At 38.1% G+C, this 21413-nt stretch overlaps 3 protein-coding genes across 7 annotated transcripts; 2 read left to right on the top strand and 1 right to left on the bottom strand.

Annotated features, from left to right (window-relative positions):
- Window positions 1–237: 237 nt before the first annotated feature.
- LOC133863379 (uncharacterized) lies at window positions 238–1469 on the bottom strand. Its single transcript, XM_062299321.1, has 2 exons — window positions 679–1469; window positions 238–487 (listed from the first exon to the last, which is right to left on the bottom strand). Exons 1-2 carry the CDS (start codon window positions 1467–1469, stop codon window positions 238–240), a joined length of 1041 nt encoding a protein of 346 aa, XP_062155305.1.
- Window positions 1470–1840: 371 nt separating this feature from the next.
- Window positions 1841–10152, top strand: LOC133862461 (uncharacterized). 2 transcript variants are annotated; one of them, XM_062298294.1, is made up of 8 exons: window positions 1841–1931; window positions 2015–2489; window positions 2647–2764; window positions 5851–5972; window positions 7354–7439; window positions 9356–9465; window positions 9573–9605; window positions 9830–10152. In XM_062298294.1, exons 1-8 carry the CDS (start codon window positions 1841–1843, stop codon window positions 9881–9883), a joined length of 1089 nt encoding a protein of 362 aa, XP_062154278.1. In that variant the 3' UTR covers window positions 9884–10152. The 2 variants fall into 2 exon arrangements, with proteins under 2 accessions (XP_062154278.1, XP_062154277.1); XM_062298293.1 differs by having other exon boundaries at window positions 9827–10152.
- A 2210-nt stretch (window positions 10153–12362) lies between these two features.
- Window positions 12363–20624, top strand: LOC133864565 (nuclear transcription factor Y subunit B-1-like). Of its 4 annotated transcripts, none has more exons than XM_062300944.1 (8): window positions 12364–12625; window positions 12811–13059; window positions 13361–13490; window positions 14262–14345; window positions 14477–14515; window positions 19193–19267; window positions 19835–19937; window positions 20210–20624. In XM_062300944.1, the coding sequence occupies exons 2-6, from the start codon at window positions 12839–12841 to the stop codon at window positions 19211–19213; spliced, it is 495 nt and encodes a 164-aa protein (XP_062156928.1). In that variant the 5' UTR covers window positions 12364–12625; window positions 12811–12838; the 3' UTR covers window positions 19214–19267; window positions 19835–19937; window positions 20210–20624. The 4 variants fall into 4 exon arrangements, with proteins under 4 accessions (XP_062156926.1, XP_062156928.1, XP_062156927.1 ...); XM_062300943.1 differs by having other exon boundaries at window positions 19829–19937; XM_062300942.1 differs by lacking the exon at window positions 19835–19937 and having other exon boundaries at window positions 12363–12625; window positions 12782–13059.
- The last annotated feature ends 789 nt before the right edge of the window (window positions 20625–21413 follow it).

The following is a 21413-nucleotide window of genomic DNA, read 5'->3' as shown; positions in this document are numbered from 1 at the left end:
TATGCATCAATTTGGGAAAAAGAGTAATCCAATATATAAAAAGAAGAAATTAATTAACAAAACGCAAATATTTTTCACAGTAGACATATATATTAAATATAATAGATTAGGTAGTAATCCCATATAATGGAAGTACAAGAATATATATATAACCCAAACTGGCCATACACATTACACAGCCGTCCAATACAAATGCAAAAATTTTGACACATGCAAAAGCTTATATATAATTACGCTTTATTTGCTTGGTGAAGTAGGTTGGGAGGGTGGCGGAGATGATTTCGGTGGCGACCTGATGGGGCTTTTACGCACGAACTTACGCGCCCAAACATGCTTCCCGTTGATGGAGAACTTGGCTCTGCTCCTGCCCTCAAGGACCACTTCAATGGAGGAAGCTAAACGAACAATAAGGCGCGCATAAAGCGGTTGTTCCTCTGGAAGAAGGACCTCTTGCATGTAAATTGCTTCAACAACATCTCCAAACTTCCTGTTTGTTTACAGAGACAACATTCTTAGACGCGTTTGAGTTTTCAGATTGTAAAATCGCGATTAAACTTTTAAAATTATGCCTTGCATGCAATTTGACGATCATAATTTTTTAAAAACGTAAAAAATTTAATTTAAAATTGCAGTGCCGAAAAGCCCAAAACGTAATCTTGGTCCTAATTTGGTACGTACCTAGTGAAGAAGTCTTTGAGTTCATTTTGTGAGATGGGGTACCCTTTGGAGAATGTCAAGAAAATAGTCCTATCATCTGGCGGGACTTCTTTCTCTTCCTGATCATGATCACCAGCGCTCAACTTCAGCCGGCTCAAAACCTCACCGATTTCAGTATTCAAAATATGCCGCTGAACCGAAAGATCATAAGGATCAAAAACTTTTAGAGCCCCCGCGTGATGAGGTGGATGAACCCCAACCCCAGGATTAGAATACCAAGCAGCTTGCAACAAGGGATTCATCAGCGGGCCGGAAAAGTTAACCGGGAAATTGACGATCTCTTCGGTTCCCTGTGCAAGTTTCACTATGTCCTCGAACGCTCTCACGCAAACCTCATTGATAATCCTCGTGACGCCACGAATAATTCCGGTGCGATTGTCATGGAAGAAGCGGAGTGAAACCCCAGATTTTGTTAGGCTCTGGATCAAAGGGAGGATGTTGTCGGCGCTGTCGTAAGCGAAAGGGAACTTGTCGCTCTCTATGCAAGCCAAGGCCATGACCGACTCATCGACAAGCGCATTGAGCAAAGCGTCGGGCAAGGACAATATTTTGGAGTACACCATGTCGATTTCCTCACCGACCATCTCGAGCCAGAGCCAGAGCGCCATCACTTGGGTGGCCTCGGCGGGATCACGGAAGAGGTTGAAGACCAAGCGGGTGAAGAGAGTGCGGTCGATGGTGTGGAACATGTTGAACTCCTCTTGTGAGACTGAAATGGCAGCAGCCGAAGAGTGTGAAGAGGAACCATCCATTGTGGACGTTCAAGGTCTGGTCTGGTTAATTGTGAATGTGATTTTGGGAGTAAAATGAGTTGGGTTTTATAGGAATGAATAGTTTTCATTTGTAGCCTTTGGGAGGCGACTGTTTGACACGAAGCGCCGGTTCGAAGGGGTGCCATTGTTGTACAAATGGAAGGTGTTCTGGAGTTTCTGTCTTAAGGTTTCAAATGCAACGGTCAAATGCCACGTCAGGGTAAAGATCGTTTATTCGTTTTCTATATGCGAACTCCACAATACTACAAACTTACAAAGTGCAATTGTCGTTTTTTTCTCTATCTACGACAGTCGTTTAGTTTTACGTATAAAAATAGCGCTTTCAAGCTCTTCAGATTCGCCCTCTCCAAATGACGATTTCGAGGTTTCTCCTCAGCAACGGCGTCGTACTGCGCTCCTCCGACACTCCTCCCCTCGCAACCTTCCTCGAATCCCATACAGGTACTCCTAGTCCCACTGCTTTTCTCCAAGCAATTTTCAGAAACGGTGTCGTTGTCTTACAAGAAATAAATACTTTTTTTCAGGCGCTTACACGACCACTCGTACTCACAACAGTGCTTCGTACCTCTTGTTCTGGGAAAGGCACGTTAAACGACTCGCCGATTCGATCAGAATTCTATGGAATTCCACTCCGCAGCTTCTGTTCAAACCGAACAATGCTACGCTTTCATTGCCACCGTTGCCGGCGACATCGCCGGCGTGGGAATCGGCGGTTCGGGCGCTTGTGAACAATCCGATGAACAAAATGTTGCCGGTTGCAGTGAATGAGAGGAGTGCTGAGGAGGAATTTTCGGTTACGGTGCTCGTCAGTGGGAATTCGGAGAGATTGTGTGGAATTGAGAATGTGGATGAAGAAAGGGCGTGTGAAGCTCTTGATGTGTGTGTTTATGTTGGGATTTATGTGCCTCGCGTGTTCGGTGTACGAGGAAATGGCGCGCGCGTGGCTGTGGTGGGTCACGGAAGGGATTTGGCGAATGCTAAGTATTCGGATTGGGTGAGGTACTTCGGAAGTATTTCTATGTTTGGTCTCTGGGAAAATTGAGAAAAAAGAAAAGAAATTAACGTTTTGGATTTATGTTGCATTTAGGTAGTTTAAGCTCTTCTTGTTGTGATGCTTTTTGAGAAGTGTGATTTGGAGAATTCATTGTCTTGGCAGGATTAGGAAGTCCCTGGAAAAGCTGAGGCCTCCTTCGATGACTGAGCTCTTGCTGTCAAATGACGGTGATCGGATACTTGAAGGCTGCGTGACAAACTTTTTTGTTGTTTGTCGCAAGGTGAGTGGCTAGGAATTTTAGAAATGTTCAGCTATTGCTGGCTTAACTCAGTTGAGCTTTGCTTGAATTTTTTGTGGAGATTATTCACCCGGTAGCATCTGTTCTTACCATCTATGGTCCATATGTGAGCATTTAACTGCCATTAGATTTAATTGTAATGAGTATTCTGCTATGAGGTTGTTGTGTTGGGAGAAGTTGCTCGATATTTGCTTTCGGCGCATACTTGTTGCCATTTCGAGAGTGCTTGGGTTTTTAGAGTTTAATTAGTATGCAATCAAGAACTAGAAAAGCAGGTCATAATCTGCAGGGCTTCCAAATATTTGTGTCACATAGAAACTGTAGAACTACCGTTGATTAGAACCTAGTTTCCATGGAATTGTGAAGTGCATATTGGGTCTATTATAGCATAGCCGTTTATCATTTGGATAAGTGTCAAGTGGAAGTGGAATGGGCTCTGCGTTCATTTTGTTGGCAGATATAGAAATTTATGTTTTTCATAGTTAATTATTGAATCTGCTACTCATTGGAATCAATCCATTGACTTTTTTCAATGTTAATCTTTGGTGAAGTTTATTTTTTTGATAAGATAAAGAGCAATCTTTGGTGAAGTTTATAACCACACCAACATGTTTTTTTTTAACTAGGAATTGCATGATGATCACTAATTATGAAAATATAGGGGAAAAACTATTGATTAAGGTAATTGAAAGATGATTACCCTTGTTTCTGAGAATGTTTAAGGGCATGGGTCTTTTTCAAGGGACGATTTACTAATTTTTGCAATAAATAGTAAGGAGTCACCACTTGTGCTTATGGCCATGAGAACCATTACACTGACTTCGGGAATTAGGGTACAAAGAGGAGAAGTTGTGAGGCACCCCTCTTTTCCCAATTTGAAGAGTGGCCTCTTATGTAGTGTTAAACGATTAGTTTTAGTGAGAATATTAGGCCTACTGCACTCAAAGTCTTAAGTTTAATTTAATTCCTACTGCTTCAAGATTTTGATTTTAGGTAAAGCATATCCAAAAGGAACCCATTTTCACTGAAACATTGCAACATCTAATATGGGAGCCTGTAGAGTGCACAGTAGTATTTTAGGGAATTTATGAATTTAAAAAGGAAAAGAAGCAGTAGGTTTTGCTGAATAGTACTAGAATTGGATAAAAGAGCGTTTAGAGAAGCTCGGTCTCCTGGTTACAAGTAAGGACTGATAGATATTCTGCTCCCCTTTTACTATCCTCTGGCCCTTCTATTTATAGAGTTACCCTTCTAGAATTAGTTCTAACCGAATGCCAGCTCATTACATTTCCTACCAGCAGAATATTTCTTCCCAATGCCTAAACCACCCAAAAACAAACTAGCTGAAAATAAGGAAACAAGACGACAAATAAAAGATGCTGACATGCAAAGTTCTAGAACACTCTGCCACCTCACTACTAGGACTCAACCAAATCCCTAATAGCAGTCAACAAGTAAAATCCCCAAATGTAGTAACCCTAAATCCCCAATTGCAGTAACCCTAACTTCCCAATTGGGACCACAACAGAGCCTCACCGTAACACTACATTAAACAATAGCATTAGTAAAGATACTAAGCATGCTGATTCCCTGCAGTCATATTATTCTCTATTATGCATGCTAACATCTTAATCAATCAAACTACACCTGATACAGATATAAATAGGAGCATGGGAGTGGTAAAATCCCCATCAAGCAATCCAGCAAACGAGAACATGTTAATTTCATTAGAACAGGTGAAAACATAAACTGCATGAAACAGTCTTAAGAATCATAACACTCAAGGCCCATTGTTAATCATGCTTGTTTCCACGCATGAGACTTTCAGTCAAAGATATCTGTTATGGATACAAATGAAAATTTCAGAGCCCATGACAAGTAAAAGCATGTGCTGTGAGACCATGCAAGCATGCAAGAAACCATTTTTTTTTTTTTTGATAAGTAAGAAACCAAGCATGCAAAAAATCATCATGGAGACAAGTAGAAATTCAGGGACATAAATCATGCACATGTGCAATATATGTACTGCTTCCGCCCAATATCATCATGCAAACACTATATCATCTCTAAGCCTAACCAAAGATCATTATAAAGTTTCATTGGTATCCATTAAATGCTGCCATACTTTTGTGACCCTAGTAATTACCACATGGATGCAATGGGCCTGGATATAAAGCATGCAATGATCAATTAATTATAGCATGCAACGCAAATGATCAATTAATTATCATAAAACACATGTGATTTAAACAGCTCACAACAAAACAGAAATTCATGATGCTCACCTTTAGAGTACCCTCAAGAAGGAACAACAGCTTGCTTTTCCCTCTCTCTTAGTAAGCTTGATGGGATTTCTACGGCATTAAAATTTACTACAGCAAATTTAGAACCCAAATTTATCTTGTAAAACTCAAACAAAAGAAAAACTCAGACAAAGCCCTGGTCATATATACTCCTCAACTCTCTGAAAACATCCCCCTTGTTGAATGAAAAACATGCATTTTTTAGGAAAAAATAGGGCTTCCATGTTATATTTAAATTATCTAAATACACCCTAGATGTTTTGGACAGTTAAAATCAATTCAATTTCATTTACTTTCACAATGCCTTAAGCTCGCATGGAGAGTGAGAGCAAATCCATTGCTTAGTTATTATTATTGGGGCCCACCTAAGAGTAGCTTCAGTTTATTAACCAGTACAATTATGGATGTCTGCACTTTGATGTTCAAAAAACTATGGTATTGTCTTTGCACTAGAGTGTTATTCCTATTCGTAAGAAGAAGGGTGTTTATGCTTTACAGTGTTTTGGAGCTTTGGAGTTTCAATATTTTTCGAATTCTTATGCACATAGCATGGACTATCTTTATTTCACTTGGAACTCATAGATCAAAAACACTTGTCAAACAAGTTCTAATTGACAAGGTGGCTTGGCCTTTTAAGCTGATGTGTTGCTTTCTCTACCTAGTCTTACAATCACTCATGACTTATGAGATATGGATGGGTATAAGTGTCCCCCCATCTAGTGTTAGTTAAATAGTTATAATATTGTTTATGGAAGGTGTTTTCAGGATAATGCTGAAGCTAAGGGGAACTGCTTGCATGATCACAATAGTGCATGTGCTTTTGAAGTACAAACAGCTCCTATTCATGACGGTGTCCTTCCAGGAGTTATTCGCCAAATAGTGATCGAGTCAGTCTTTTCCTATCACCAACTGTAGATTTTGTTCTTTCTTTCTTTTCATTTTATGTCTACATATGGAGGTGTTACTTACCACTATTTTTGATTAGTAAGAAATTTTATAACAGATGAAAGCGGCCCTGAGAATGCAGGGAGTATACAAAAGGACGCAAAAACAGAGAGAACAAAAAAGACAAGAGAAACAAGAAAAAAAAAATACCCACAAGGACCTAACCACAGCAGAAAACCCAAAGCACCCCAACAAAAGCCCTATATAACATTACATCATAGCAACCCTCTTGGTTTTGCTCCGAGTAGAACCAAGACTCCTAGCATCATAATTGATATCGCACTCAAGGTTATGAAGTTCTCTATTCCCTTTAACCTTAGGAGTGGAGACTGAGACCTCGAAATGCTGCCCCTCAACCACTTGAACCATGACATCCAAAAAACCTTTTATGTTCCCCTCAAAGGAAATCCCCATAGTTTAAGGCACAGTGCAGCGTCGAACACTGCCCCAGGAGAACCTACAACCTCTTTGGAAACACCTTCCCTCGAAGATTCACCCACCTCAACCAGCGGGGAAGAACGGTTGCACGGAAGAAGGAAGTCACGCCGACAAAAGCTTACCGGAGACTCCCTAATTGCCACGGACTCCAAAGGTGGCGAAGGATGATGGCCCAACGGAGAATGAGAGGCAGTGATCGCCGCCAAGGACTTAGCTAACAAAAACTTGTTCAGCTGTGCATCATTTCTCTTCGGAGAATACCTCATCACCGACTTAGACCCCGAAGGATAGATAGGTGCCCTAGACTCTGACATCACGGGAAGCGAGAGACAAAGCCATTCACCCAACTCTTCTGCCCCTGAGGAAACACCGAGGAGTATACTTACCACTATTGCCACAAAGTTTGTTCATTTCTCATTCACAGTTTCCTCCACAAGGATTTACTCACCTGACAATGTTTCCATCTCCATACACAAGTCTTTGAAAGCCTTCTCTAATGTCCATAGATCATGTTGAGTGGAAGTGGCCCTTTCAGGAGTGAACTTGATTATCGAATGGTTTCATTCGTGAAGTGTTCTATCATGTTCTTTCATAGAATTATAACTATGAAGCATCCAGAAAATGCCTAGTGGTCTTATTGAATTCTCACTGGGTGAACATATGAGATACTTTTTAAGAATAAAAGATTGGGCACATGGACAATACTAGTGTATCATATTGTCTCGATTCACTTTCCATTATGCATCACCCTACTTTGTTAGGTAACTAAATCAATAATAATATCGCATAGCTTGCTTATTTCTTGGATATGTTATGTTTTATCCGATGTTTCCAAAGGGACTTGGATTTGTTATGTTTGATATTGCTATTTTATGATTTCTACAGTGTATGCTTGAGCAAGGGAATCTCATTCCGGGAAGTTGCACCTTTGTGGTCAAAGCATGACATTTGGGAAGAAGCATTCATCACAAGTAAATATTGTAGTTCTTTCTACAATTTTTCTGGGGGATGGTGATCACGTGTAGAAGTGAACACAAAGCATATTATGAAAAAAGTGCAAAACCGCAACCAAATTATACAGAAAGTATATAAAAGATGCACCTAGTTAGAAGAAGCAAAAAATCAAGAAAACAATTGAAGGTAGAAATATTTAAGTCAAAGGCAGTTGTCCAGTGATAAAGAATCTTGAAAGAAAAAATCATTTAATTCCTCTACCGTCTGATTGTGGTGTTCAAAACTCCAATAATTTATTTCCCTCCAAAGACACCACATAAGGTAAGACGGAACCATCTTCCACATTGCAATATTCTGAAGCCTACCAAATTGCCCTTTCCAGCAAGTGAAAAGGTCTACTGCTCAACTAGGCATAACCCAAGCAAACCCTGTAAGGCTTATGGTATTCCAAAGAGCACTAGCCATTTCACGATAGAGTAAAAAGTGGTCCACTGACTCCACGCTCTTCTTACATATACAATACCAATTAATCACCATAACATGCCGCTTTCTTAGATTATCCATAGTGAGTATCTTCGGAGCACAACTCTCATAGGAGCCCTATTCCTCCAAATACTCATCCAAGGGAAATGAGTGCTATCATGGAGAGCAAAGGCATTGTAGTAAGACATAACATCGAACAACCCTTTCTTGGAAGGTACCTTACAAAGTGTGTCTTCACCACCTCGTCTCAATCTAGAGGAGTACAATAAATTGAAGAACGAGGTAAATATGTCCATCTCTCAATCATGAGACACTCCGAGAAACTTAACACTCCACAATGAGAGCCACTAGAGAACTCCAAAAGATCTGCCATGGAAGCATCCTTACTACAGGCCAAACTGAACAATTCCAGATAGGCTGCCTTGAGGCCCTATACCTCACACCACAAATCATGCTAGGATCTAATTTCGAAGCCATCACTGACCGCAAATCTAGTATGATTAGAAAACCCCCCCAAACCCCTCTTGATATTCTTTCGTAGCCCTACCCCATACGACCCTTGAACCTTGTTTGAACACCACCCTCCCCACGAACTGTTGTATTTATAATCCACCACCACCCTCCACAAAGTTTCTTTCATGAACATACCACTAAAGTCACTTCTCCAAAAGAGTTCAATTGAACAAAAGTAAAGTACAAACCCCTAACCCTCCTTCAGAGATCAAAGAATACACCTTAAACCAACTCACCATGTGGAATTTGAACTCATCACCCTTGCCACCACACTAAAGTCATGTTGCAACTTCTCTATGCAATTGGTAACACCAATCGGGAGGGAAAAAAGAGACATGAAGTAGGTAGGCATATTAGGTAAAGTACTTTTCGTCAAGGTAACCCTCCTACCCTTTGACAAATACATCCTCTTCCATCAAACTAGACACATTCTATCTTCTCAATAATGCCTTCCCAAATAGATTTGGCATTAAACGAACCTTCCAATGGAAGACCTAAATATTTTATAGGAAGGGAAAGGGACCCTGCAACCCAAGATGCTAGCCGAACCTTCAACATGGACTAAATTTAGCTAGATTAATCCTCAAACTTTAAACCGTTTCAAAGCATAAGAACAAACAACGCAAGTTTCAAAGATCATCTAGATTTGCCTCGCAAAAAATCAATGTATGGTCTGCAAACAAAATGTGGGAAATGTTGAGGGCACCAACCTTCCAATCTCATGGAAAATCTTGACTCATGGTCCAAGTAAATGGATTTGACATTTTTCACCAGTTTGAAAACTTTAGCTTTCCCATTGCAAATGCATTGTGATGAAGGTTGATTTGTTTCGTGTGTGATTTAATCTTGTAGCAAAAACTGTATCCCATGCTAGTAGATTCCAAGATATTCGTTACCACTGCTGAAATTATACCATTAAAGTAATTTTTAATTGCAGGTAGCTTGAGACTTTTGGAACATGTGGAGACAATTAAAGTTCCAAGTTCATGGGAATCACTTAATTCAAAAACTTGGGAGGAGATATCATGGGAAGAGAAGCGGTTTGAGGTTCGTGAAGTTTTAAGAGTTTAAACACCTTTACAGCTTTGAGCTGCTGTGAGTTACTTTGTTTTTTTGTTTTTTTTCATGATTTTTTTTTTTTGAATTAAAATCAGGAGGGTCCTGGGATGATCACAACAACAATCCAGGTGAATGTTTGCATTCTTCATTACTTGCACTGTCCATCAAAATGTATTCATGAATGAAAATCTTGCATATAAAAGAACACAAGTTGATAAGTCATAAACCCGCTCTGGAAAGTGAACTGTGGCTTGTCATCAAGCCATGTACCTATGTTTTCTGATTCTTATATTTCAAGAAAATGGACATGATGAAAATGACCATTCTTCTTTTCCTTCTTGTGGAACAGAAGGAGATCATGAAGAAAGCAATTCTAGAAGGGTTTCCATTACGTGATGCTATATGAAAGGTGGAGCTGTTTAGTTTTTCACTTCATTTCCTCAAGCAAACATCGTGCCTTCTTGCCTGTAGAGGACCAAATGACTTGACTGCCGTCATGAGCATGTAAATTTCAAGTCTATAAAACTTCTAGTGCTCTTTTCGGCACTGCCAGTCTCATGCCTCTTTCGCAGTGCTGGGTCTGGTTGTGTGATGAGACCACTGACCAGGGATTTTTTCATTTTCCATAAGTTTTCCATGGTTAGTGCGGCCCAAAGCTAAAGGGAGCATGCTTAATATTTGTACTTTTGATGAGAGTGCTTCGATGAGAATTATGTTCGTTACGGTTTAAAGGGTTAATGGTTTAACCAAATAAGTATTTGTAGTTATAAGACTTTGGGATTAACGGTTAAGCCTTTGATAATTGGTATTAGGGCAAGAGAAATGATCCATACACTCATTTCTCACAACAGCCCCACAACAAGCTGACGTGGCTGGTAATATTTTATTATTTTTTTTGTTTTGTTTTCTTTTCTTTTTGTAAAAAAATAATAAAATATTACCAGCCACGTCAGCTTGTTGTGAGGCTGTTGTGAGAAATGAGTGTATGAATCATTTCTCTTAGGGCAATTATCATGTCATGGTTTCGACCAATGATACACTTACATCTTTTATACATCTCTTGTAGTACATCTACACGCAATTAAGTTTCTAATCTACAATTGAATTTGTGAGGTCCAATGTGAGTTTCATTAATCAAAAGGTATATTTAAAAATGAGATGTATAAAAGATGTAAAAATATCATTTCTTTTCGACCATTAGGCTTAATTAAAATGGCTTGGTATTATATATGTGCATAGTATTAAGTCATTAAATACTTATAGCAGTGATAGGAGAGTGAAGCTTAACAAAAGATAAATGAGTGGACCTTAATGTTACAATTCTAAAGGTTAAGGTGGATTAACATGATGAGAAATTCTTAAAATACATGTGATTTTCACATGTATTTTAAGAATTGTGGTATATTAAAAATAGTTGGTAAAAATTACTTGCATTTTGGATTCATATTAGTTTAATATATTAGATTAGAAAAAATTTCCTCCAATCCAATTTAAATAAAAACTTTATCATTTTTAAAAATGAAATCTTCACTCCGAAATGACCTCTTTTCCAATGAAAAGCAAATGGAAATCATCATCATCTGTGTTTTTTTTTTTTTTTGTGGATTAGTTATGTAATCCTAGACAATAAGATAAAATAACTAGGAATCCAATCACATATCATGGCCATTGGCTACCATCTTGGTTAAATCTAATTGCATAAATACCTACATTATCAACTAACTTAACTTGACCTAATGACGAGAACCATTATTGGGTGGGTTTCAACTTCATATGGACCATCAATTCTGCATGGGAATCAAAATTGGTTAGAATCAATGAGGTTTGGAAGCGCCCTTCTCACCTTTATTTTAAGTATAGGTGTATAAACGAGGCGGTTATAACCGCTTTAAAACCGTTCACCGCTTAACCGTATAACCGCTAATTGCCTAGGCGGAGGCGGTAAGCGGTTATAGAGTTTGAGAAAAGCGGTTAATAACCACTAACCGCCTAGGCGGAAGCGATTAGTGGTTATAGGGTTTGGGAAAAGCGGTTATATATATATATATTTGGATTTGTTACTATTTTGGATTTAAAACCTACACCAAAACCTACCCAAAAGCAATCCAAAATCGGCACAAAACCCAAATTGAAAAGCGCTTGTACAACCGCCAATTATTTACTCAATAACTGCCTCCGCCTAGGCAGTTAGTGATTGCAGTTGGTAAAATGCAATAATCGTCTAGGCGATTAGCAGTTAGCAGTTTTAGCCAATAACCATTCGTACATCTCTAATTGTAAGATCAATTACGATACAGCAATTAGAGATTATTTTTCTACTTAGTCTGCAGTTTGCAGAGATTCAACTGGTTCTATTATCAAGTGTACATCTCTTTATCAATTCTCCTTGTTCTACAATTTATGGTGAGGCTCTTGCTGCATTACTGGCTGCTGAATTGGCAATCTCTTTGCAAATATTTTCTTTTATCTTAGAATGTGATTCACTCAATATCACATTGGCTTTACAACAACATGCTTTCACTAAAGATTAGAAATTTTCTTCTACCATTTCCCAAATTCATGATATCATTCATTCCACAATTAGCTGGACGGCTAGTCACGTTAATCGAAATACAAACTTCTGTGTCATCTTGTAACAAATTGGGTGCAGCTAGATTTCATTCTGGCTGCATTCCCACCCTCTCCCCTTTTATCTCATTTTCTTCGTCCATGTAATGGAAAGACTCTCCCTCCACCCTAATTTCTATCAATTCAATTTATTAAAATATCATATGTCCTTAAATCATGTATAAAAATCACATATTGTATTGAGGAATTTCTCTCCAATTTAAAGGAAACTCTATCCTTAGAAAAATGTAGAGCACGGAAACTCAGCAAAGGAGCGAGAGTGCGTGTGTTTTGGGAGGGGGGACTAGCACTATAAATACGGAAAACCGAACCGCAACCAACGGTGGTGATAAGCGTAAAGCCAAAAAGCTCTCCCCTCCTGATCAAACTCTCCTCTTCTCTTTCCTCTCTCTCTTTCCTCTCCAGCGTCCGATCTCTCTCTCCCTAAAAAACAATTCCACCAATCACCTCTCGCTCTTCAGCGCGCGCCAAATACAAAACGAACAAAACCACCTCTCTAACGCTCTCTCTCTCTCAACAGGTACCTCTCTCTCTCTCTGTGTGTGTTTAAATCGTATTCCAAGGCGGGCCTAGGGTTTCAGTTTCCACCATTCATTATCTTCTGAATACTTGTACATACATGATACATATGTATGTGTAATACGTATATATAGATTGTTAATTACATGTGTGGCAGTGTTTGTGTTTTTGACTCTGTGAATGCAGTGATCTAGGGTTTTTTTTTTTGCCGGAGATGGCGGAGGCGCCGACAAGTCCGGCAGGCGGGAGCCACGAGAGCGGCGGCGAGCAGAGCCCGCGCTCGTCGGGCGTGCGCGAGCAAGACCGGTACTTGCCGATCGCCAACATCAGCAGGATCATGAAGAAGGCGTTGCCGGCCAACGGCAAGATCGCCAAGGACGCCAAAGACACGATGCAGGAATGTGTCTCCGAGTTCATCAGCTTCATCACCAGCGAGTGCGTACCAAATGTTGTTTTTATTATACGGTTCTGTTATTAAATCTGAATCTCTGAAATTGTTTGCGGTTGGTGTTTGCGTATGGTAAGGCTTTGTTTTATGAGATGTGATTATTGTTTTTGGTAAGCGGGGTTTTTTTTTTTCTTTCTTTTTTCTTTTTTCTTTTCCTGAGACGTGATTGTTGATTTTGGGAGATTTGAGTTTTTTTGTTTTTTGTGAAACTTGATTGGTGTAGATTTTGCGGAATTAGGTTTTTGGACTTGTGAAATCTGATATATGTTTTGAGGGGTTTGTGTGTAGGGCAAGCGATAAGTGCCAGAAGGAGAAGAGGAAGACCATCAATGGCGATGATTTATTGTGGGCAATGGCAACGTTAGGGTTTGAGGAATATATCGAGCCTCTTAAGGTGTACCTAGTTAGGTACAGAGAGGTAATTAACTTTCCAATTTCGTGTTTTTTGTTTTTTTCTTTAGACCATGCATTATATCGTTTTAATTTTATAGATTGATGTGAATTGTTGACTTGCTTTGTTGGTGTGATACCGTGAAGAAATATGGATAGAATAAAATCTTAACTTCAGGTTTAACGTCCATTTCATTTATAAACAATCAGACAAATGAATCATTGAAGCCAACTGATTTACGTTGGGCTCCACATGTCTTGGAGGCATTATCTGTTCTTTGTCCAGATGTTTAAAATCTAAACCCTAAGCTTCTCTTATCAACCGATTGGAGCATTAGTATAATATATTTTTGATATACCTCTTAGTATAGGACCTTTTCCCCGTGCATTTGCTCTAACAATGTTTTTTTTTTTTTTTTTTTTTTCTCTTTATTTGTTTGGTTGATTTCATTGGGATGATTGCGCTGCACTGTCACAGTTGGAGGTAAGTAAACCCACTTCTATACCATAATATAAATTCTCTTAGTTTAATTAACTTTGAGTTATTTAGGGCATGTATGGTTTCTGCTTTCCAAAAATGGTCCCTCTTTTGAAATTTGCAAAAACAAAAATGGTCCCTCTGTTTCGAAAAATGTAAAAGGATTGAGAAAATCATGTTTGTAAGTTTTATTTTTGTTCTCTGGGAATAGTTTTGAAAAATGATCTTCTAAAAACACAACCAAACAGGTCCACAGTTTTCCTTAGTGTCTTTCCTTTAAGACTTGGACTTACATTGTTGGTGAACTATGAATTCCATTAGGGTGATTCCAAAGGATCTGCTAGGGGTGGAGATTCATCTGCTAAAAGGGATGCAGTTGGAGGTCTGACTGCTCAAAATCCACAGGTGCAAACCCATAGTTTTAAGGACAATTTTTTTTGAATATTTCCACACATTGTGTTCTTGTAAATCAAGCTCTCAATCATTAGCTTACTGTTTTGTCTTCTTTCTGCATTGCTGGTGCACAAATATGGCAGTTTTCTCTTCAGGGGCCTTTGAACTACATAAACTCCCAAGTAATTCTCTCTCTCTCTCTCTCTCTCTCTCTCTCTCTCTGTTCTCCCCGCTCCCCAAAAAAAGAAAGACTTATATGTGGTATTTCTCTGGATGAAGAATAGAATTACTGGATTATGCATTGGAACTAACAGCTTTAGTGTACCTTTTTGGCATTCATGACTACTTATTTCCTGCAGTTCCCCCCCCCCCCCCCCCCTTCTCTCTCTCTCTCTCTCTCTCTCTCTCTCTCTCTCTCTCTCTCTCTCTCTCTCTCTTTAAAGATATACAACCTTGGTTGGATAGTCATATCAAACTTCCTTTGTTTTTCTAAATTCATGCTTGTGAGTTTGCTAAACATGGTTAGAGAAGATGCACATCTACCTTCTACATTGTTATATTGTTGCAATGTGGTCATGTTTGCCTAGAAACAAGGTGATCAATTTAGGACTCACATTGCCTAAAACTTGAATTTTCAGTTTTGTCATTTGCATATCAGAACTTATTTTCTTCTGCTGAAGAAGATTTCATTTTTGTAAAAAATCCTTGGTGGATATAAACAAGTCCAAAACAATTACAAATTATGCGTTTAACTCGTTCTGGGTAAATAAGGGGGCTTGAATTGGATATAGCATTTTCCCCCTTTCTTTCTTCACATTTAGACTTTTTTGTTGAGTTATTGAAGAATTTGAGGGCATCATAGTACCATAACTTTCTTTTATTTGTGTTTTAGTAAGCCAATTAACTATCATATATGTTATCTAAAAAAAAACCTATCATATTTGTTTGCCATCAGTTTCTCAACTGAAGAAATTTCACTTTGGCTGGAGGCATCATATAATTTCTGTTGAACATTTATAATTAATTTTGTTTTGTGGCTAAGTTGCACAAGTTAAGTATTTACCAAAGAAAGAAAAAAAGAAAAGAAGAGAAAAAGAGAAAGAGTGCACTTCCTTATCTTTGAATATTACCTTCACATCTTGCTTGATGGGTTACATGCTGTCTAAAATGAATGTTTTAAGTAACAGGCTTCTCTTTTTGTGATTACATGTTTGGTAGTCAATGTTTTCCAAATATTGTCGAAGGTTTTGGGAGGGGTTCTAGATGATGGATATTTTAGAGTAAAAGATTGAGTAATTTGCTTCTATGACTAATCTACGTAGGCATATTTTTTATGCTAACTTATCTTGGCCTGAGTTTGTCAGTTGCTAACAAGTCTTGGGTTTCCTTTTCAGCAATAGGAATTTATGCAATTTGCTATTAGTTAGGATTCTAGAGTTATCAAAGTGTGCTTCTAAAAGCCTCCTTTTTCTTGTTCTGATTAATGCAAAGATAAGTTCTTGGGGTAATTACCTTTTCTCCCCCCATGAACTACCAACTTTTGCACTAATCCCCCACGAACTACCAACTCGATCAAAATATAGCATCCAACTACCAAAGTTACAGGTTTTCCCCCCTTCTGTCAGTCAAATGGGTTAAATCCGACAGTCAACGCCTCATGTGACTGTCACATGCCGTTTTACAATTTTTTCTTCTTATTTTACCCTCATCTTCGTTGTCAATTCATGGGGGCATGTTGGAAGAGGGTGGTAGTTCATGGGGAAAAATGTAATTACCCAAAAGAATTAGAATTTACGCCAACAATTTATTTTTTATTTTTTATAAGTAAACACCAACAATTCTTTTTACAATTCAAATCATTTTTTTTCCTATTTTTATCTTAAAAGGTTTAAGTTTACGTAATTAAATTTTTATATTTAAATTCTTCCTTTATATATATGTATGAGCGATACGCCCTTCACCAAAACCAATTCAATAAAATTTCAAAACACCTTCCCATTTATGGTACAGACAAAAAAGCCTCATATGTCCATAAATCTATGTTCTGCCTTACATAATAATGCTAGTGTTGTCTGAGAAACAATAACATTATCCACCTGCCATGGTTTTGGATGATAAAAGAGGTGGTACCAGTTGTAAAGAGACTACATGCATTATGTATTGGTTGACAGCTACATGGAGATTTCCATTCCAGAATCAGACACTCAAAGGAAAGTTACAAGCAACAATTACTTGATAGGAATAGAAGGATCTAAAAGAACATTTCTAGATGAAAAAAAAAAAACTGAACTTGACTCAATTAATCTCAATTGTCTGAGATACATTTTGTTCACAAGAACCAAAAATAAAATAAAATAGTTCTCTCAACCCTAAATTGTAATCTGTAGCAACTAACTCCTCAAAATAATAAACAACTTCCTGAACTGTCTGTAGTGCAAAACTTTTAGGTGGCCCAGGCTGTAGTATGGCTCTCTTGAACACTTCCTGAGAATAATAAACAACAAATGGCATAAACATATATTGACAAAGAAACCAAGACGCTACCATCCAAATTTTGCATATAACAAGCGCGAATCCGAAGAGACACAGCGAACACCACGAAGCAAATCGAAACCCTAAACGCCATTCTCGCAATTCAGTCTGTGTTTATGGTTTTTTGGTTCTATGTGTGTGTGAGTTTGAGGGATTTTTATACTATTTGAGAGTAGAGAAAGAATGAGATATGGGGTTTACTTTTTTTAAAAAAAAAAATTAATAATAATAATAATTAAATTAAAATTAAAATTAAAAAAAAATTGTTGGTTTAAATTCTAATTCTTTGGGGTAATTACTTTTTTCCTCAATGAACTACTACCCTCTTCCAACATGCCCCCATGAACTGACAACGAAGATGAGGGTAAAATAGGAAGAAAAAATTGTAAAACGGTATGTGACTGTCACGTGAGGCATTGACCATCGGATTTAACCCCTCTAATTGACAGAAGGGGGGAAAACCTATAACTTTGGTAGTTGGATGCTCTATTTTAGTCGAGTTAGTAGTTCGTGGGGGATTAGCGCAAAAGTTGGTAGTTCATGGGGGGAAAAGGTAATTATCCCTAAGTTCTTTCTTGTGACTTGCCAGGCACGGCATTGCTAAGTCTGGCATTACAATTTGGTGCATGGGGGATTTCTGGGACAAACCAAGTGTATGTATTCCCCTTTGTGCCTTCAGGGGATTTAATAGGTTACACACAACATTTGAAATTTTTCTTGAGTCAATCAAACATTTTAAATTTTAGAGTGCTCTTAAGGTTTAGCTTCATATAATCTGAGTTGGAGAACTCTTAATGCAATAAATGTAATAGAATCCTTTCCTCCCCCAAGTCGGGAGGAAAAGTTTAATCTTGGTCCTAGAATGTCATGGGACTAACGTTTATTGCATCTCTATTTTGTCTTGCATGGGCTTTGTCCAGCAATTTTTGAAATATGTGGTTTTCTTGTCTTCCCTTTGCATTCTTTTCAATTGATTGTGGATTCCATGGTTAGTTGCTGGCAAGGTTTATTTCATGAGTCATTTTATGGTAGTGACAGGGAAGGTTTGTTTCATGAGTAGGCCAGGATGATATGGTTAATAAGAAGGTTTAAGACAAGAGAGGTTTTTGTCTGTTGTACAAGAGGGAGCTAAATTTCCATGAGGGTTTTGGGGGAGAAAAGGGTCAAGATGCACCACGGGTGATTGTTTTTTTAGGTGGACAGTATTTTTGAATAAGAAATGGTTGTTGAAACACCAAAGCTTTTGCAGTCATCTTTTCAAAGATGTGTTTTGAAGTTCTTGTGATTCTATGCAGTTAAATGCTTCTAGAACAAGCTCTTTTCTTTCCCTGTTACGAGATTGTCCTCTTTTTGGTGGTACCATGATTTCTGAAAAGCGGGTGGGAAGCGAACCAATGCCAGAGCCAAAATCATCACTTTCTGCTTAGGGTGGCATCTTTAGATAATATTTTGAATAAGCGTCTAGTAACAAGCTTCCAAAATTTTGCAATAATTCCATTTTATCACAAGTCCAGCGGCATAATATGCTGGAGAGCAATATGCAAAATTTAAGGATGTAACTAAACAAGGCCAACTTTTTCGAAATGCATTGCTTTTAGAAGGAAACTTAAAGAGTCTCAGCTCAGTCTACATCAGTTCTGTTAGGATGATGAATAAAGCCCCTGTTTTATTTTGGTTTAGTATTGTAGTTTCTATGCTCTATGGAGGTTACTAACATTGTTTCTGTGGTTGTCTTGAAGGACTTTTATGTGCTTTTAATATTAATTAGTTCCCAAATTAACCTATATTGTTTCAATCTTGAAGGTCAAAGTTAAATTTAAGGTTAATGACAATGCTAAGGAAACCTTGGGAATCATAGAAACCAGAATAAGCACCATCGTCTTTCACATGATTAGCCTTGTTGGCAGTCCTTACAAAATTGCTATGCAGTGATGTGCTGCAACCTTAGATGTATCTTTTATGATACAATTGTAATACAATACTATTGCTGCACTATTTCTCAGTTGATCTTTTCACGAAAGACTGATGTGCATCTAGGCTTCAGATTAATGTGTCTGAATTTGTAGACCTCAATATGGGATTGTTGTTAGATGTGATTTTGAGAAGGCTTATCATTGTCTGACTGGTGCTTATCATTATCTCAATTAGAAGGCTTATCATTGTCTGTGTCTCATCCATTTATCTGCTATTCTTCATAACAGTCTGCTAAATTTGCACGAGCCTCTAGTTGTATCCGTCAATATATTTCCTAGCCTTCTCATCTTAATACTTGTGGCAAATTTGTCATAATTGGTAATGATAACCTTGAATGTTTCTCGTGTATTCAGTTTGCTGATGCTGAAGGTTAGGACTATATCCAGATCTTTCCTCCCAGAATCCTGCTTTGCTGGGAGCAATATTGGGTAATGGACCTTTTGATTGCGAATTGGGAATTATAAGTTCTTTGTCTCTGTGCTTTATCCACGTTTCATTTAATATTTCAGAAGACTTCTGCTGGCTTTAGTTGAATGGCAGAAAATGTTAGTGACATCAGCCACATTTATAACTTATTCAGATTATACATTGCATATTTTGACACATACAGAGCATAATATGGTCACTCTCTTAATGTGATATATTTTGGGTGTGTTTGGCTGGCTGAACTCGAGCCTCTCTGTGATTATTTGTTGGAAATAACACACTGTTGTCATACATTAAATATCCCATTTAATTTCCCTTTCTGTTTTGACCTGTCAACCAAGATTGGTTTTGGGATTGAGATTCTCCCATGAGTTTTAGTTCTCTGAAGATGATGAGAATATCATCTGATGGGGCTTTTTTATGTTTATTGCCATAAATCTCAAGGCAGCCTGCTATGTTTAGAGAACAAGGCTTTTTCTGTGCAAAGTCTTGTATGCTATTTAGTCATCTAAGAATTTGATAGACACGCTAAAGGATTTTGCTTATTCATGCGTTTTTGCTAGAATTAGAACATGTGGCATGTTGCAGAAGCAGCTGTTTCTAGATATGTTTTTTCGTGGTTATCACAACATATGGCCATTCAAAAGTTACTTGAAGGATGTTTGCTGCCAAGTAAGATTTTTGAAAGAGCTAAGCCTATAGCTCTCTTCATCGTAATTTTATTTTCTTGGAGTTTTTTTCTGCCTCATAGCAAATGACATCATTCCATTTTTGTTAGAAACAGTGATGTTTATTTGTGGTTTGGTAAATTTCTGTAATGGTTCCATTCTTTTCTTTGAAAACTGAAAATGATGCATTTTGTTTTTGAGGTTAAGAGGGTTAGTGCCTAGTGGGTGTAGTGTACGGTTGGGTTGTAATAACGCAAGTTTTCTGGGGTCTTGCAGGCGCATGGTCAGCATCTGGTGGTTGATTCTATGCAAGGAAATGAGTAGGGAGTTCTAGCTTTTCGATAACCATCTTTGCGAATTATAAGACTGGTAAAAATTATTTAGTTTCAACACCAATAGATTATTTATTGGATTTATCTTTTTTATCCAAAATACTATACATTCTGGGGCTTTTTTTTTTTTTTTTTTAATTTGTTGTCGGGCAAATGGGAGGGGAGGGGGTGCTTAGGATTGATCTCATCACCAGAACAGATTTGATAGTCTGCTAAGCTCTGTAAATTTGGCTCCATCTAATTTAGTTGCCTGACAATGTCAAATGCTGGAACATGTGGAGATTTGGTAGGAGTACCTACCCTTGTATTATTTTTGTTTTGGATGATTGATGATTTATGAAGTTTTCTGCATATCATAACTTGACCACCAAAAAAAAAAAAAAACGTGGCATCTCGAGGACCTGCTGCTGCTGCTGCTGCTGCTCTGTCTCTCTCTCTCTCTCTCTCTCTCTCTCTGTCTCTCTCGCACACCCACATATGATTCATAGCAAATAAATTTATCTGGTAATAAAGGATTGCCTTCCCATCACCTTTTATAAACGCTTGTCAGATTACTGTTCCTGAGAACATGGATTCCAGTATGATCATTGGATTCTTGTCGCTACCTTTTGGACTAATTGTGGTTTATTGCAAGAACATCATCGCAAGGGTATGGACAGTACAAGCAAAAGGGGTTTGAAAGCAGGTGAAGGAATCATCTACCTATTTACAGTGCAATTTACATGACTAATATTATGTCATCTTACAGCGAAATTTGATGATATGGGCTCTGGAAGTCCACACGGGTTAGCTCGAATGGAAGCCTTAGTGGTGTTATTCTTCAAGGTCTTCTGTTGGGGCCCGGACTTGACCAATACCTGTGGAAGTATCTGGGTTTACTCTACAGAGGTGAGTCCAAAGGGCCTTGCTTTGAAGAGGGTTCTTTTTTATCAAAAAAAAAAAAAAAAACCCAGATACGGACTCAGAAAAAAAATAAAAAATTTAAAAAATTGAAAAAGAAGGAAAAAGAAAAGAGGGTTGATATGGGATGACAGTACCGTCTAATGGGACCTTTTAAACAATTGAGTCCAATTGTTTTTTATTGGAGTAGTTGTATCAGATACTGGAGAATAGTACAGATGAGATTTGCTTTCTAGTCAGTTTTTGCG

The sequence above is a fragment of the Alnus glutinosa genome, chromosome 3 (genome assembly GCF_958979055.1).
Source record: "Alnus glutinosa chromosome 3, dhAlnGlut1.1, whole genome shotgun sequence".
Lineage (NCBI taxonomy): Eukaryota > Viridiplantae > Streptophyta > Magnoliopsida > Fagales > Betulaceae > Alnus > Alnus glutinosa.
Note: the sequence above shows the minus strand (reverse complement) of the source record. Positions and strands in the feature narration are given on the sequence as shown.

Coding starts and splice junctions, on each gene's coding strand:
- LOC133862461 (XM_062298293.1), top strand. CDS start 1,841: ATGACGATTTCGAGGTTTCTCCTCAGCAACGGCGTCGTACTGCGCTCC. Junction 2,765..5,850: donor TTTTTGTTGTTTGTCGCAAG/GTGAGTGGCTAG, acceptor AGGTGTTTTCAG/GATAATGCTGAAGCTAAGGG. Junction 7,440..9,355: donor GGAAGAAGCATTCATCACAA/GTAAATATTGTA, acceptor TTTTAATTGCAG/GTAGCTTGAGACTTTTGGAA.
- LOC133863379 (XM_062299321.1), bottom strand. CDS start 1,469: ATGGATGGTTCCTCTTCACACTCTTCGGCTGCTGCCATTTCAGTCTCA. Junction 488..678: donor CTCAAAGACTTCTTCACTAG/GTACGTACCAAA, acceptor GTAAACAAACAG/GAAGTTTGGAGATGTTGTTG.
- LOC133864565 (XM_062300942.1), top strand. CDS start 12,839: ATGGCGGAGGCGCCGACAAGTCCGGCAGGCGGGAGCCACGAGAGCGGC. Junction 13,491..14,261: donor ACCTAGTTAGGTACAGAGAG/GTAATTAACTTT, acceptor GAATTCCATTAG/GGTGATTCCAAAGGATCTGC. Junction 14,516..19,192: donor TGAACTACATAAACTCCCAA/GTAATTCTCTCT, acceptor TCGTGTATTCAG/TTTGCTGATGCTGAAGGTTA.